The sequence below is a fragment of the Miscanthus floridulus genome, chromosome 11 (assembly GCF_019320115.1).
Source record: "Miscanthus floridulus cultivar M001 chromosome 11, ASM1932011v1, whole genome shotgun sequence".
Taxonomy (NCBI): Eukaryota; Viridiplantae; Streptophyta; class Magnoliopsida; order Poales; family Poaceae; genus Miscanthus; species Miscanthus floridulus.
In genome coordinates this window covers 51,133,113-51,146,978 of record NC_089590.1, presented here as the reverse complement: position 1 = coordinate 51,146,978, position 13,866 = coordinate 51,133,113, and the positions used below count along the sequence as shown (strand labels likewise).

The 13,866-nt window shown below is 46.7% G+C and overlaps 2 protein-coding genes across 2 annotated transcripts; one reads left to right on the top strand and one right to left on the bottom strand.

The window, feature by feature from the left end:
- Window positions 1–3,197: 3,197 nt before the first annotated feature.
- On the top strand, window positions 3,198–8,676 carry LOC136490701 (LRR receptor kinase SERK2-like). Its single transcript, XM_066486903.1, has 11 exons — window positions 3,198–3,467; window positions 5,232–5,364; window positions 5,451–5,522; window positions 5,819–5,962; window positions 6,340–6,411; window positions 6,497–6,568; window positions 6,684–6,796; window positions 6,924–7,052; window positions 7,130–7,471; window positions 7,648–8,042; window positions 8,177–8,676. Exons 1-11 carry the CDS (start codon window positions 3,377–3,379, stop codon window positions 8,486–8,488), a joined length of 1,875 nt encoding a protein of 624 aa, XP_066343000.1. The 5' UTR covers window positions 3,198–3,376; the 3' UTR covers window positions 8,489–8,676.
- An 820-nt stretch (window positions 8,677–9,496) lies between these two features.
- On the bottom strand, window positions 9,497–10,627 carry LOC136492888 (uncharacterized). The gene is made up of 2 exons (XM_066488939.1): window positions 10,395–10,627; window positions 9,497–10,018 (listed from the first exon to the last, which is right to left on the bottom strand). The coding sequence occupies exons 1-2, from the start codon at window positions 10,531–10,533 to the stop codon at window positions 9,675–9,677; spliced, it is 483 nt and encodes a 160-aa protein (XP_066345036.1). The 5' UTR covers window positions 10,534–10,627; the 3' UTR covers window positions 9,497–9,674.
- Window positions 10,628–13,866: the final 3,239 nt, after the last annotated feature.

Genomic DNA, 13,866 nt, shown 5'->3' with positions numbered 1-13,866 from the left:
AACTTTTGGAGTGCTTAGTGTCTAGTAGAAGACGAGCGTCTCCAAAAACATGTTATTTCGGACGGTTCTAGACTCCACCATGGAAATATGTTGATACGTGGGCCTGTTCGTTGGGAGGAATTTGGATGGTTTAGAGGAATGCTGGAGGAATTTATGAGAGAAAAATACTATTCCGGATGAAAAAAGAAGCGGATCAAACCGAGTTTAAGGACACATGAATGGGCCCACCGTAGAGGTTGTTAGGGAGATAGGAGAGAGTGGAATGAGGAGGGGGATGAAAGCTGGGGGTAGCTAGAGAAAAAGAAGACGTTCGTTAGCAATGCATTGGTTAGACAGTGGTCTCAATTTATATACGTCTACATAGAATCATTCTTTTGTGAAACCTCCATTTCCTGACACATGTGTTGTACGTGCTCTCGTCGCCGCTATTTGTAATTGTAAAAGATAAGAAGCGATGTTCGAGCAAAAACCAAATCAAATATGCTATGCTAGAATTCCAGTCGGCTGAAAAGGGCATCTCAGGTTTTTTTTTCCAGCCAACTCTTGCCAGCTGCCTCATGCTAACCGTCCAGTCCAGTTTCAGAAAAAAGCTAACCGTGGATGTAGGCCGCGTGGTCCAGCATTTTGACCGAAATCCGAGCTGGCGCCTCGCTGGGCCCCGCAATCATTGGAACAAAAATCGTGGCTCTCCGCGCGCTTGGAGCAAAAATCCCTGCGTCATCACTCAGACGGAACACACCCGCCTCGACGTCGACCCTTTGCGTGACGCCTCCCCATTGGCCGGGGCCCTGACAGGACGGAGCGCGCGGTGGCTGCAGCCTGCTGCAGGGGTACGGGATTACGGGTGTTGCACCGGACCCCGTCACGGCCGAGGGGACGGGACGGTTCTTTGACCGCGCCGCGCCCACAGGCTGGACCTCTGACTGGCGGGTCCGAGGGCAGTGCAGGACGGGTTCATGGACCTGCCGTACCGGCGTACAGCGTACTGCTGCTCCGGGTCGTATGGGAACGGTACGCCTTCTTCCCCGGTAATAACGTACTGTACGTTTCTTGTCTGTAGATGTAGACAAGGGCAGTGACGTAGGAGTAGTATGCTGCTGCTAAAATGCAAGTATGCAAGTACTGGAGTGCCGAAAACGATAAGCTGGTGGCAATGGCAAGAGAAATCGCGTGAATCGCTGGACGGTAGGAGTAGAACGGAAACTGCTATACATGTTAGGCTAGTGTGCCTTTTATGTTTTTGACCCGGAGTAAACCTCATTTTGCATAAGAGTCCCCAGAAATGTAAGTACATGATTTGTGAAAAACAAGGATATACAAGGGCCATAAAGGAAAAGAAAGTACTTCGAAAACATTTATGAGAATTAGCGAGAGGATCCGATTTATCAAAACCAAAAACAATCAGTGATGTCTTGGAAGTTCAAATTTAGTAGGCCTCTAGCTCTGGCTATAGTGTCCTTTTAAGGATGGAAGGAAGTTAGACACAGCTAATTGGCTCGTAACGGTGCAATATGGCAAAGTTTATGGCGTCTGCACCGAAGTTCAAATCTAAATTTTTAATTTTTATCATATATTGTTGTTGGTAACTATATAATCATATAGTGTCGAATCTTCTATTTTGCTCTAACTCTGCCCCTAAGCAAAGTCCAACATATACATTCACAAAGTGTCCCCGAAAGGCTCGAGATAATATGTTTGTAATTGGTAACCGTGGTTCTATATGAATGCGTTGCTACGTGATATGCGATAACTGAAGTTTTCTGAGAACCTCATTCACGCGGTGCCAAATCTGCACGGTGATACAACCTGTACCCACTTGTGTATGAATATGTTGCGACGTGATATGTTCTCGATCGATAACCAAAGTTTCGTAAGAACCTCATTCACACGGTGCCAAATCTGCACGACGATACCATTTTGTATCCACATGCGGATGAATGCGTCTAAAAACATGGTTTATTTTGTTTTTTTCAATTATGTTCACATTTGGTAACCCGTGGTTCTCATTGAATGCGATGCTACATAATATGTTCTCAACCAATAACCGAAGTTCCGTCGTGGTGCTAAATCCACAAGACGATTGTACACGTGCACGGATCATTGTGTGTTAAAACATGCTTTGTTTCAGCCCTTCCAAATTAGATACCGACCAGAAGCCAGGTGTTTGAGGCAAAATTGATTCAAACTTCATGGACAGGAAATCATACCCAAAGATACATCAAAACCATACAACTCATTGTTCATCGTTGAGTAGTAGATTGTAGAGAAAAGAAAATGGAATATGTGATGATCGCACCTTTGTCACTTTTCCCCTTAGAAACGGGGAAATGATAGAAAAAAGAGAAACGGATTTTCTGGATAAGCGAAAAGAGACAAGCTTTCTGGATTAAGGGGATGTTTGGTTCCATGGACTAAATTTTAGTCCATGTCACATCGGACGTTCGGATGCTATTTAGGAGAACTAAATATGAGTTAATTATAAAATTAATTACATAGATGGAGACTAATTTACGAGACAAATTTATTAAGCCTAATTAATCCGCCATTAGCACATATTTACTGTAGCACAACATTGTCAAATCATGGACTAATTAGGCTTAAAAAATTCGTCTCGCAAATTAGCCACAATCTGTGCAGTTAGTTATTTTTTTTCATCTATATTTAATACTTCATGCATGTGTTAAACATCCGATGGGACAGGGACTAAAATTTTCCTGTAGGAACCAAACACCCCCTAATACCGTCTGTTCGCTTGCTCGTAAACGATCGTAAATTTCCAGATAGGAACAGTGTTTTTCTCTCATACCAAACCAGTCAGCGGTAAATAATCCACGATACGATACGGCCTCCCAAACAGGCTGAATACGAATGAGTGATATGGGGACGAGTGTACGAGGACCGCGTCCACGAAATCCCCAACACGGCATCACGCCCACGTCAGCGCCTGTGCCTTGCCGCAATCCTCATCGCACTCGCCCAAACGAAACCCCTGAACCGGACGAACAAGTTTCTCCGGCCGACATGTGGGACCTACCTCGTTGAACCCACCTGTCAGTAAAGTTACCCGGATAACGCGGCGTAACTTTGATCTCCCCCTCGCATGTCCCTCGTTTACCAGTGGAACATTTTTTGGGTCGGACTCCACACGCAAGCCTCGCCAAAGTTTTTAAACCCCCCCGACCTTGAAAAAACACAGGTAAAAAAATATACAAGAGAGACAAATCTCTCTCTCGCTTCCCGTCGGAGAGGAGCGGTGGCCGAGCTGTCCCGGCGGCGTCGGCGGCGCACGCTGAGCGAGGTCCTGGCGGCGTTGTCAGCTCAGGGGGCGGCGCAGTGGTAACCTGCGTGCCCGCGGTTTCGGCTCCCGAGAGGCGGGATGGCGGCGTCGCTGAGGTGGTGGTGGTGGTCGGCGGTGGTATTGTCGGTGGTGGTGGTCGGCGTGAGCCCGGTTGTCGCCAACACGGAGGGTATGCGTATGCCACTGCTTCATGTAATTTTGTGGTTTGTTTTCTTCAAGGTTTGATGAGTAGCCCGCAGCGGAGCGAATTTCCTTCTAGGGGGAATAATGCCTGAAAATCTGGGGATGGTGTCCAGAAATCTAGTGTTTGTTAGCGTTCTACAGGCCTCTGTTGATGGGCGGCGACTGAACAGGGGATGAAACGATAGCCTGTAGTTCCCATTTCCAGCGCTTTGACTGATTGCTTTGGCCGGGCGGGGTGTTTGTCTCTCCTAGTGTTTTGTCATTTTGTACTATACGGCAATGTTTGTATGACAGGCGTTGTTTTCTAACATCTAGAAAGGTTGGTTGCACAAACCTGGAAGGCAATTCGTTCTGGAACAAATGCAGTTTATGCACAGAAGTGTAGATTCTGTTTTCTACTCATGTCAGCGTCTAGAACTATTTTGGGCCTCAAGGTTCTAAAGGAACTATTTTAGGCTCTGTCGAAATTGGTGCCTTTAAGTTTTTTCTATGAAGGTGCATATGCAGGGCTTAATTTTTCTGATGCAAAACTTTGGTCTTTGATTCACTACTACACAGTAAATTTTCATTCCATTTCACCATTGAATCTGAACTGAGATGATCGTTTTTGTTTATTTGGCTAAAGATAGCACATTAGTACTCATGGAAGCTGGAGAAAAGAAATTCTGATTACTGAACCTTTTCTGTTTGGGTTGGGAGGTGGGGAGATCACTATACTTAGTTATAATTGTCTCATTAATTTGTTCAGGCATCGTAGATATGGATTGATATATTAACGGTACGTTGTTAACGAACAACCTGTACTTGCTATCTAAATAAGGTGGTGCCATTTAGAATGAACTGAACCTACATCAACAACAACAACAACAACAAAGCCTTTAAGTCCCAAACAAGTTGGGGTAGGCTAGAGTTGAAACCCATCAGAAGCAATCAAGGTTCAGGCACATGAATAGCTGTCTTCCAAGCACTCCTATCTAAGGCTAAGTCTTTGGGTATATTCCATCCTTTCAAGTCTCCTTTTATTGCCTCTACCCAAGTCAACTTCGGTCTTCCTCTGCCTCTCTTCACGTTACTATCCTGACTTAGGATTCCACTACGCACCGGTGCATCTGGAGGTCTCCGTTGCACATGTCCAAACCATCTCAACCAGTGTTGGACAAGCTTTTCTTCAATTGGCCTTGGACAAGCTTTTCTTCAACTGAACCTACATAACGGAAAAAAAATGAATGTGTGCGTTACTTTCTTAAAACTGAGCGTCCTTCGGACGTGCGAACTAATTGCGAAGAATCGGAAAGCATGGCTTAATCATTAAGAGTGCATTGTTCAGTGTTTTTTTTTATCATCTTCCTAGTACACGTGTGGAAAGAAACCACGTTGTCTTAAATGCTAGTGATTTTTACATGTTGGCTGTATCCTTGAAATGGATAGTAACGTTTGGGTATGTACTCATGATTAAAAGATGATACTACCAAGGTAACTGAACCCTTATAAGAGTAATTACTACTCTAGATGCTAGTCATATTGCGTTGAATCCATGGTGCTTTACACTTGATACACTTTTTTTACCTATTGAAAAAGGTATTGTCTGCTGAAATAAAAGATGTGCATAAGTCAAAATAAAGACAAGCGTTTAACCACATATAAGAACATTACTATATTAACGGCATATTAATGAAGGGCAAAGCTTATGCATCCTCTTAAATTTCTAATGGGTCGATTATTGCTTATTGTGATGATACCTCAATGGCAGGTGATGCTCTATACAGCCTACGACAAAGCCTGAAAGATAACAACAATGTGCTGCAGAGTTGGGATCCAACTCTGGTTAATCCATGTACATGGTTCCATGTTACTTGTAACCCTGATAACAGTGTCATCAGACTGTAAGTTGATCAAAGATCTTTTTGTTTATTCTCCCTTTGAGGTGAAAGACCGACCATTTGAATATCTACTGTCTCCCTTTTGCTAGTGATCTTGGAAATGCACAACTATCAGGTCCGTTGGTGCCACAGCTTGGGCAATTGAAAAATATGCAATATCTGTAAGTTTCCACATCCATGATTTTGATAATTGAGCTAATAGTTTCATGATGCCATATAGGTGCATCTTTCAATCCCAATATTGGTTTAGCATAATTGCTTAGTTTTTGTGGAGCTTCTGAAACATGTGTGCATGCTTTTGGGTGTATTATGTCTCCTTTTGTCTGACGCCCAACAGTTCTCACTCCTCTTACTATTTCTTACCATATATATTTTCCAATAAATATTGTACCCTCCAGTACCCTACAATATATAGGTCACCTTCGTGTTGAATTTATGTTTCATCATTTTGCAACAGAGAACTTTACAGTAACAACATAAGTGGGCCAATACCACCTGAACTGGGGAACTTAACTAACCTGGTCAGTTTGGATCTGTACCTCAACAACTTCACTGGAGGCATTCCTGACACCTTGGGCCAACTATCAAAGTTGCGGTTTCTGTAAGTTAATTCAATTGCCCTGGTTACAGAAGTGCTATGTTCATGTGGCATTGTCTATCAATATATGTTGATCCTGTTAGTATAAATTATCTGATTGTTATTCGGTCATGATTTATCTGACAATGATGTGGAGAAATAGAAAATTCTTACAGAACAGTAATATATGCATGATGTGCCCAACAATAGGTTAAGGTTTTCATAACATCAATCATTCACTTGTCCATTTGTGTCTTTTTCTTTTGATTTTTAAAATGAAAGGCAAAATCCATTGTCTAGTTCTTGCCTTGTTACTTATTACCTTATCTCTAAGCCTATCTATTGACTATTGGAAAGATTGTAACGTTTTTATTTCTTTGGATATCTACTTGCAAGGACAGCCGTCTTAATAACAACAGTCTTTCTGGCCAAATTCCGAAAACGTTAACCAATATCAACACTCTCCAAGTTCTGTAAGTTACCTGTTTCCCTTTTATACATCATTACAGCTGTTCAGGATGTTAGATAACAGCAAAAAGTGTTTTGACAATCTTGCAGGGATCTCTCAAACAACAATCTCTCAGGAGGGGTGCCATCAAGTGGTTCATTTTCTCTGTTTACACCTATAAGGTAATTTCTGGATGAATTTGGATGCTTAATTGCATCTTCTGATGCAGTTCTCCTGCCAGTTGAAAACAAAAACCTGTGTCTTCTGATGTTGACAATTCTAACCTTTTTGTCACAGTTTTGCTAACAACCCAAATCTTTGTGGCCCTGGTACTACAAAGCCTTGTCCTGGGGCTCCTCCATTTTCTCCACCCCCTCCTTACAATCCCCCATCACCAGCTTCATCAAAAGGTATGGTGATTGGCTGTATATTCTGTCATATCATGCTACTGTTTGAGATATGCATAAGAGCGAAACACTGACATGATCAAACTATGGTACATGACATGTCCTAACTGTGTTAATTCTGTTCCCTCAGGCGTGTCCAGCACTGGAGCAATTGCTGGAGGCGTTGCGGCTGGCACTGCATTTCTGATTGCTGTGCCTGCTATTGGATACGCATTGTGGCGGAGGCGAAAACCAGAAGAGCAATTCTTTGATGTCCCTGGTCGGTATTATATACCACTGTGCGGTTGTTGTCATCTGTGCTATTCATTTGATTTATATGCTCTCCTTTCGATTCAGCTGAGGAGGATCCTGAAGTTCACCTTGGACAACTCAAGAGGTTCTCACTGAGAGAGCTTCAAGTCGCCACAGATAATTTTAACAATAGGAATGTCCTAGGAAGAGGTGGTTTTGGAAAGGTGTACAAAGGGAGACTGTCAGATGGTTCACTGGTAGCGGTGAAGAGATTAAAGGAGGAGCGCACCCCTGGCGGAGAGCTCCAGTTCCAAACAGAAGTTGAATTGATTAGCATGGCAGTGCACAGGAATCTGCTTCGGCTCCGTGGATTCTGCATGACTCCTACAGAGCGGTTGCTAGTATATCCATACATGGCTAATGGGAGTGTCGCGTCGCGCCTTCGAGGTACCTTATTCTTTCTCACCGCTCAAATCTGTTCTTCTGCATTTAATTGAAAACAAAGTGCTAGAAATTTGTGTCAAAAGCATGTAACCATTTTTACTTTTGTTTGTCTGTTTTCTGTTGTCCAACTTTAGTTTGCATATTTCTGATTTCATTCCTGATGCTTTGATTTTGTATAGAACGCACGCCAAATGACCCCCCTCTCGAATGGGAAACAAGGGCCAGGATCGCGCTGGGATCAGCCAGAGGTCTCTCTTACTTGCACGACCACTGTGATCCCAAGATCATTCACCGCGACGTGAAAGCCGCCAACATCCTGTTGGATGAAGACTTTGAAGCCGTGGTAGGTGACTTTGGCCTCGCCAAGCTCATGGACTACAAGGACACCCACGTGACGACTGCTGTACGTGGGACGATCGGCCACATCGCCCCCGAGTATCTGTCCACCGGAAAGTCCTCTGAGAAGACGGACGTCTTCGGCTACGGGATCATGCTCCTGGAACTCATCACTGGGCAGAGGGCGTTCGACCTCGCCCGTCTCGCGAACGATGACGATGTCATGCTCCTTGACTGGGTAAGTAAAGTACTGTACTGTACTGCACGTCTATCTTTCGGTTCAGCATGAGAGCTGGCTTCGTTAAATGCTTGAAACCTGTGAAAGGAATGTAAAGAAATGAAGAAGCTGCTGGTGGTGCTGTGGTTTTGCAGGTGAAGGCGCTGCTGAAGGAGAAGAAGCTGGAGCAGCTCGTGGACCCGGACCTGCAGGGCCGGTACGTGGATCAGGAGGTGGAGTCGCTGATCCAGGTGGCGCTGCTGTGCACGCAGGGGTCCCCAATGGAGCGGCCCAAGATGTCGGAGGTGGTGCGGATGCTGGAGGGCGACGGGCTGGCGGAGCGGTGGGAGCAGTGGCAGAAAGTGGAGGTGATGCGGCAGGAGGCGGAGCTCGCCCCGCGCCACAACGACTGGATCGTCGACTCCACCTACAACCTCAGGGCCGTCGAACTGTCCGGCCCGAGGTAGGCGATGACTGGTGCGGAGGTACATGATCGTCGTGAGAATCCTTGTCTGTGAATACGACAGCATGTAGTTTGTTGGTTGGTCCTGAATGATAGCTGCGAAATTGTAGCTGGAATTGTGCACTCGTGTTCTCACCTGACTTCTGTAAGTTTTGGTTTTTCTGATATTAGAGAGCAGTAAGTATGACACCAGCCTCTGTTGAGCTCAGTAGTTTAATAGTAGTAGCTGCTTTTCGTTTTTGCGATGGCAGCAGCCAGCACGTCGTTGTGGAGACTGTTCGTTTGGACGTGGCTTAGTCGTAAATGATCGTAGCCGGAATAGTATTTTTCTCTCGTACAAACCCGTTAGCAGTATTTTTTCACGAACCAGACCAAACCGAACAGGCTGGTGGTGGCTGCGCCCGGTGACGCTCCGAACAGCGGGGTGACGAGCGTACGAGTCAGAGAGCAGTGACCTGCCGACTGTATCGTGCTGGGCGGCAGGCATAGCGCAGCACTGCTGCGGTGGGCGCGCGCGCTCAGGCTGTCAGGCACGCTTCGGTGGTAGACCCCCGCTCAGCCGCTCACCGATAAACAAGTCCACTGCTCCTGCTACTGCACATTCATGCTGTGCGCTGGTGAGGCTACACCTGAACGTGCTCGATTTAACTGTCATTTTTTTCCATAATGTACGGCGGGGCAGGACCCAGGAGGAATAGTGCAGCGTCGTTTCCCCAGAAATGGACCATGCAATTAGCAACAGCGTCTTGCAGCGCAGGCAGTCATCACCAAGGTAAGACACAACCTACAGGCTACAGATAAGGTCCTCTCCTGTTTGCAGCGTGAGAATTCTTTAGTGTTTCCAACGGGCCTTGAGCAAGAGCAAAGATAGAACGTAGAAGTACGCCCAAACAAGAGAAGAGCAGCATCACAATCACTACTTATTTAACCACCAGCAGTCTAGCGCTAGTATCACACTGACAGAGAACAACGGCTAGTCATATACAGCACAACACCGACAAGCGTCCCTGACATCGCATAGGTAGGTTTACATGCCAAGCAAAGAGAGAGTGAGATCGAAAGGTTGGCGCCAAGCCGCCAAATGCCTGGCTAACTGCTAGCCAGAGGGGTGCAAAAAGAGCTGGGGATCCATCCATCCATGTCCATGCATGAGCATGAGCATGAGCATGAGCAGTCGTGAGTCGTGTAGGCTAGAGGGAGGGCACCCGAAAGAACCTGCCGCGGCACATGCAGCGGTAGGCGATGGGGCAGGACTCGGAGGCCAGCGCGCACCTGAAGCTCACGATGACGCGCCGGCACGGGGAGCACGGCCCGCACGCGTGCGCGCAGTCCGGCAGCCGCGACCCCGTCGCCGCGCGCTCCTTCAGCCACCACTGCTCATCCTCCTCCTCCAGCACCACCAGCGAGCCTTCTAATTCGTCCTCGGTCCGGTCTGCTGGTTTGTAGGTTGCCCTGCTGCTTGCGTGATAAGCACCAGCAGCAGGCGGTGCCTCCGCGTCCTCGAGCACGCCGGCGTCACCTGGACCGGACGCACCTGCGGCACACGGAGAAGACGAACCATTGTCAGATCCCTGTTTATTTGTTGTTTCAGTTACACAGGGAGTAAACAGGTTGGATTGTAGGAGCATGAACAAGAAAAGAACGTCAGCGCGTGTTCAGATGCCACATGTGCTGTCATGTCATCTGATGGTAACGGAGGCCACGTCGGCCTGACACGTCAGTACGCGTGCCTACTACGATGCCCGTACTCTACTACGTCGCCGGACCGGCAGTGCTCGTGCTCGGCATCAATCAATACGGCTGCAAGTTAGTTGTGCAAGCGTGTCCAAGTTCTGAAACATGAAAGCTGACCGCGTTGAACTGAAAGAGGAGAAAATAAATAGTTACTGCAGCTCAGATCATCAACTTACGTGGTGTCGTTCTGACGCCGTCGGCAACGTGCGACGACGACGAACTGATGACCAGCAGGAGCACCAACACGACGGCTGCTGGGGTTGGTGTTGGAGCCCACCATCTCCGGCAACTGCCACAGGACTCCCGCGTTCTCATTTCTCGCTTCCTAGTAGGAGCTGTGCTGGTTCGAGGAGGTAGCAGAAAGGCAAGAAGACACACACTATGCCAAAGGAGAAACAGAGCAAACACAGCAAAGCTACCGATCGAGTTCGGAGGGGACGCTTGTGCTTGCATGCGGATATATAGGAATAGGACACAGCAGGTGCATCAGAGTGGAAGTGGCCATAAATAACGGGATGCATGCGCATGCGCCGGCCGGGCGCTCGATCACAGGATCCCCGGTTGGATTCACATGGAAACCCTTGCGTGCGCCGGCCCAGCCAGCCCGGAAATCGACTGAGCACACGAAGACGATGCCGACACAGGCGACAACAACGAGGGCGACCAGGAGTTGTATTAGATGTGGCCGTATGAAGGTCGTGCGTGCTCGCACGCCTGTGCGCGAGGGGAAGCAATGGCGCGGCGGGGCATGGCTCGCCGCATATTTATGGCTACCTAGCTTGGCTCAGCTCAGAATCGCCGGGCGCGCCTCGCAGCGCGACGCAGTTATTATGGCTGGCGCGCGTCCTCGTCATCTCGGAGCGTTCTCTAGCATGCATTTCGATGGCGCTTCCTCCCTCCCCGTGTCCGCACCGCAGTAATACTACAGCTGCGCTGCCGTTCTGCTCTGCTCCTGCTCTCAAGAAGTTCTGGACTCGCGTAGTACAAAAATTATTCTTCTGCCACTGCCAGCACGGTTTGGTTTGGTTTGGTTAATGAACAGATCCAGTCAAGCTGAATGACTCGGCATCAATGCATCTGTGAGCAGCACGAATGCAAGCTGCATATATAAATGTATATAAATAATAAATACGACAATGTACCACCGGCTAGTACTAGCATGCAGACGTGTCTGATTCGGGTGGCATGGATGTCATTTTGCGCGTAAGGGCCGATCGATCCAACTGGACCTGGACGTGGACATAACATTAAAACATGATTATCCGGCACGATCTATCTAGCCTAAACACACGAAGAGAACGGGATAAAATCTTAGGATAGATGAGTATTGGACGTTCGATGGGAAATTCAAAACCTATAATAACTAAAAATTGCTTTGTCTTTGCACATAAGCAGCCTGTTCGGGAGGCCGTATCGTATCGTGGATTATTTACTGCTGGCTGGTCTGGTGTGAGAGAAAAACACTGTTCCCAGCTGAAAATCTACGATCGTTTACGAGCAAGTGAACAGGTTGAAGCTCTCTCACTACCCATCTGGTAACAAGACACATGTTAGATACTCTGTAATCTATGTTTAGTTAGTTGTGTGTCTTCAACACCCACATTTATAGTTTCCCTCTTTGTCAATTCTTCTTGTGTCTTCAATACGTGCGTCTAATTGAAACCTTATTAGCTCATGTCAACTTTTCTTGTAACCTCAGTCTAGATATATTGACTTTCAAATATTCATCTTTTAGTTTATTTTTTTTCTATCCACATGTAAAGTTAAAAACCTGAAACCCTAACAATTATTATATCTTTTGTTAACCGTCCTTTTGTATATTGTTAAAGAATAATCCTAAGTCCTAGACTATACTCTTTTGGCAAGGCAGTGAGAAGTGTGCTTTTGTCACAACCAGACAATTAAGCATATTTTCTTTGAATGTTGTTTTTGCATAGGTGTTGGTGCAAAAAGTGACCAACGGTAAATATTTGTTGTTTTGTCGTACGTTGTGATCGGATGTGGCCTAGCACTCAATGACACAGGGTTTATACTGGTTCAGGCAACGTGCCCTACTTTCAGTTTGAGTCGGTCGGTGACTTTATTCCTGAGCCCAGGTGCTCGAAGTTTGCTGTGGGGTTACAAACGAGTGGGAGTAAGATGGGGGGTGTTACAAGTCGGTCGGACTCTAGACCGAAGGGCTGAGAGTGACGGAGGCTCCTACGTGCGCTATGTATTGGAACGTATGCTCTGTGTAGCTTTAGGATGTCTAAAGCTAGCAGAGAGTGAGTCGGAATGATCCGTCTGTTGTTCGTCTGTTTTTTGTGTTCTCTTGGTTGGGAGAGAGCGCATCCCCCTTTATAGATGAAGGGGGTGGCCTTACAAGTGAGAGAGTGTGAGAGAAAGAGAGCGTGTGCTAACTAGTCTTGTTGCCCACGCCGTCGAGTACAAGACGGTTTGTCGGCGCCCACAATACTGTTGACGCCCAGATGCATATGGTAGGCTCCATCATGTTCTTCTGGTATGGCAAATGTCGGCGCCTATCATACTATAGGACAAGTGTCGGCGCCCACATCACTATTCATATTCTGACATGTTTGGAAGGTTGCAAAGTACCCTTCTGACATGGCCTGACAGTACTGTCCTACAGGTGTGCAGGGTATGGTCCTTGGTATTACGGTTGACTTCTGTGCCTTACCTTATCTGCTCCGCCTGATTTCTTGGGTCCTCATCGAGCGGGCGTCCCTGTTCGGTCGTTCCCAATCAGCTCCGACCGCGCTGATCGGAGAAGAGCCATAAGCAGAGGTTCGGTGTATTCCCGGTCGGAGACGCGGGTCGGAGTCAGGAAGCGAGCGTCATCCCCTCTTTGGCTAGGCCTCCCAGTCGGAGACGCGGGTCGGAGTCAGAAAGCGAGCGTTGTTCCCTCCTTGGCTAGGCCTTCCAGTCAGAGACTGGATCGCTTTTTCGGCCAGTCGTTTTAGGTATTTGGGCCGTCCCAGGAGTTAAGCGTCGTTTGCAACGTCGTCTGCTGGACCGAGCTTTTGCTGGGGAGCAGGCCCATTAGGACCCTGGGTTTATGAACCCGACAATAGGTAATTTAGGGTTGCATACAAGTTGCGTTAAAGACTAGAACAGTCACTAGCTTTGATAGTTCTAGGATTAAACGAAGCCTAAAATAAAAAAAATGAGGAATGAAATTGTCATTTTGAAAGTGCATGGACTAACTAAACCTTAGATGATAGTTGGGGGGACCAAAAATGACTATTCTGTCAAATTAAATAGTTTATGTAGAATTTTAGAACTATTGTAATAGCTCAGACACATTAGAGCAACTCGAATAGTTGGCTACCCAAAAATCATAGTTTTGGGGGTTGGAAAAGAGTATCAAGTGGACAAGATATCATTGTAAGGCTTCGTTCGAAAGCGCAAGGATCAATGTTGAAACCTCTAGTTTGGTTTGGTTAATTGATGAAACCCATTAGGACTAACCCTATGCTCTAAGTGTGAAATTGAGATAGGTTGGTCCAAGCCAAGTGTTGGAGTAAGACGAAGTCCATGGTGTTGAAGATGGACATGTGATGATGGTGATCAAGCTCCAAACTTGGAAAAGAAGAAAGAGAAAAACAAAATGGCTCAAGGCAAAGGTATATTTGATAGGAGTATTTTATT

Coding starts and splice junctions, on each gene's coding strand:
- LOC136490701 (XM_066486903.1), top strand. CDS start 3,377: ATGGCGGCGTCGCTGAGGTGGTGGTGGTGGTCGGCGGTGGTATTGTCG. Junction 5,365..5,450: donor GATAACAGTGTCATCAGACT/GTAAGTTGATCA, acceptor CCCTTTTGCTAG/TGATCTTGGAAATGCACAAC. Junction 7,472..7,647: donor TGTCGCGTCGCGCCTTCGAG/GTACCTTATTCT, acceptor GATTTTGTATAG/AACGCACGCCAAATGACCCC.
- LOC136492888 (XM_066488939.1), bottom strand. CDS start 10,533: ATGAGAACGCGGGAGTCCTGTGGCAGTTGCCGGAGATGGTGGGCTCCA. Junction 10,019..10,394: donor CGGCGTCAGAACGACACCAC/GTAAGTTGATGA, acceptor CGTGTGCCGCAG/GTGCGTCCGGTCCAGGTGAC.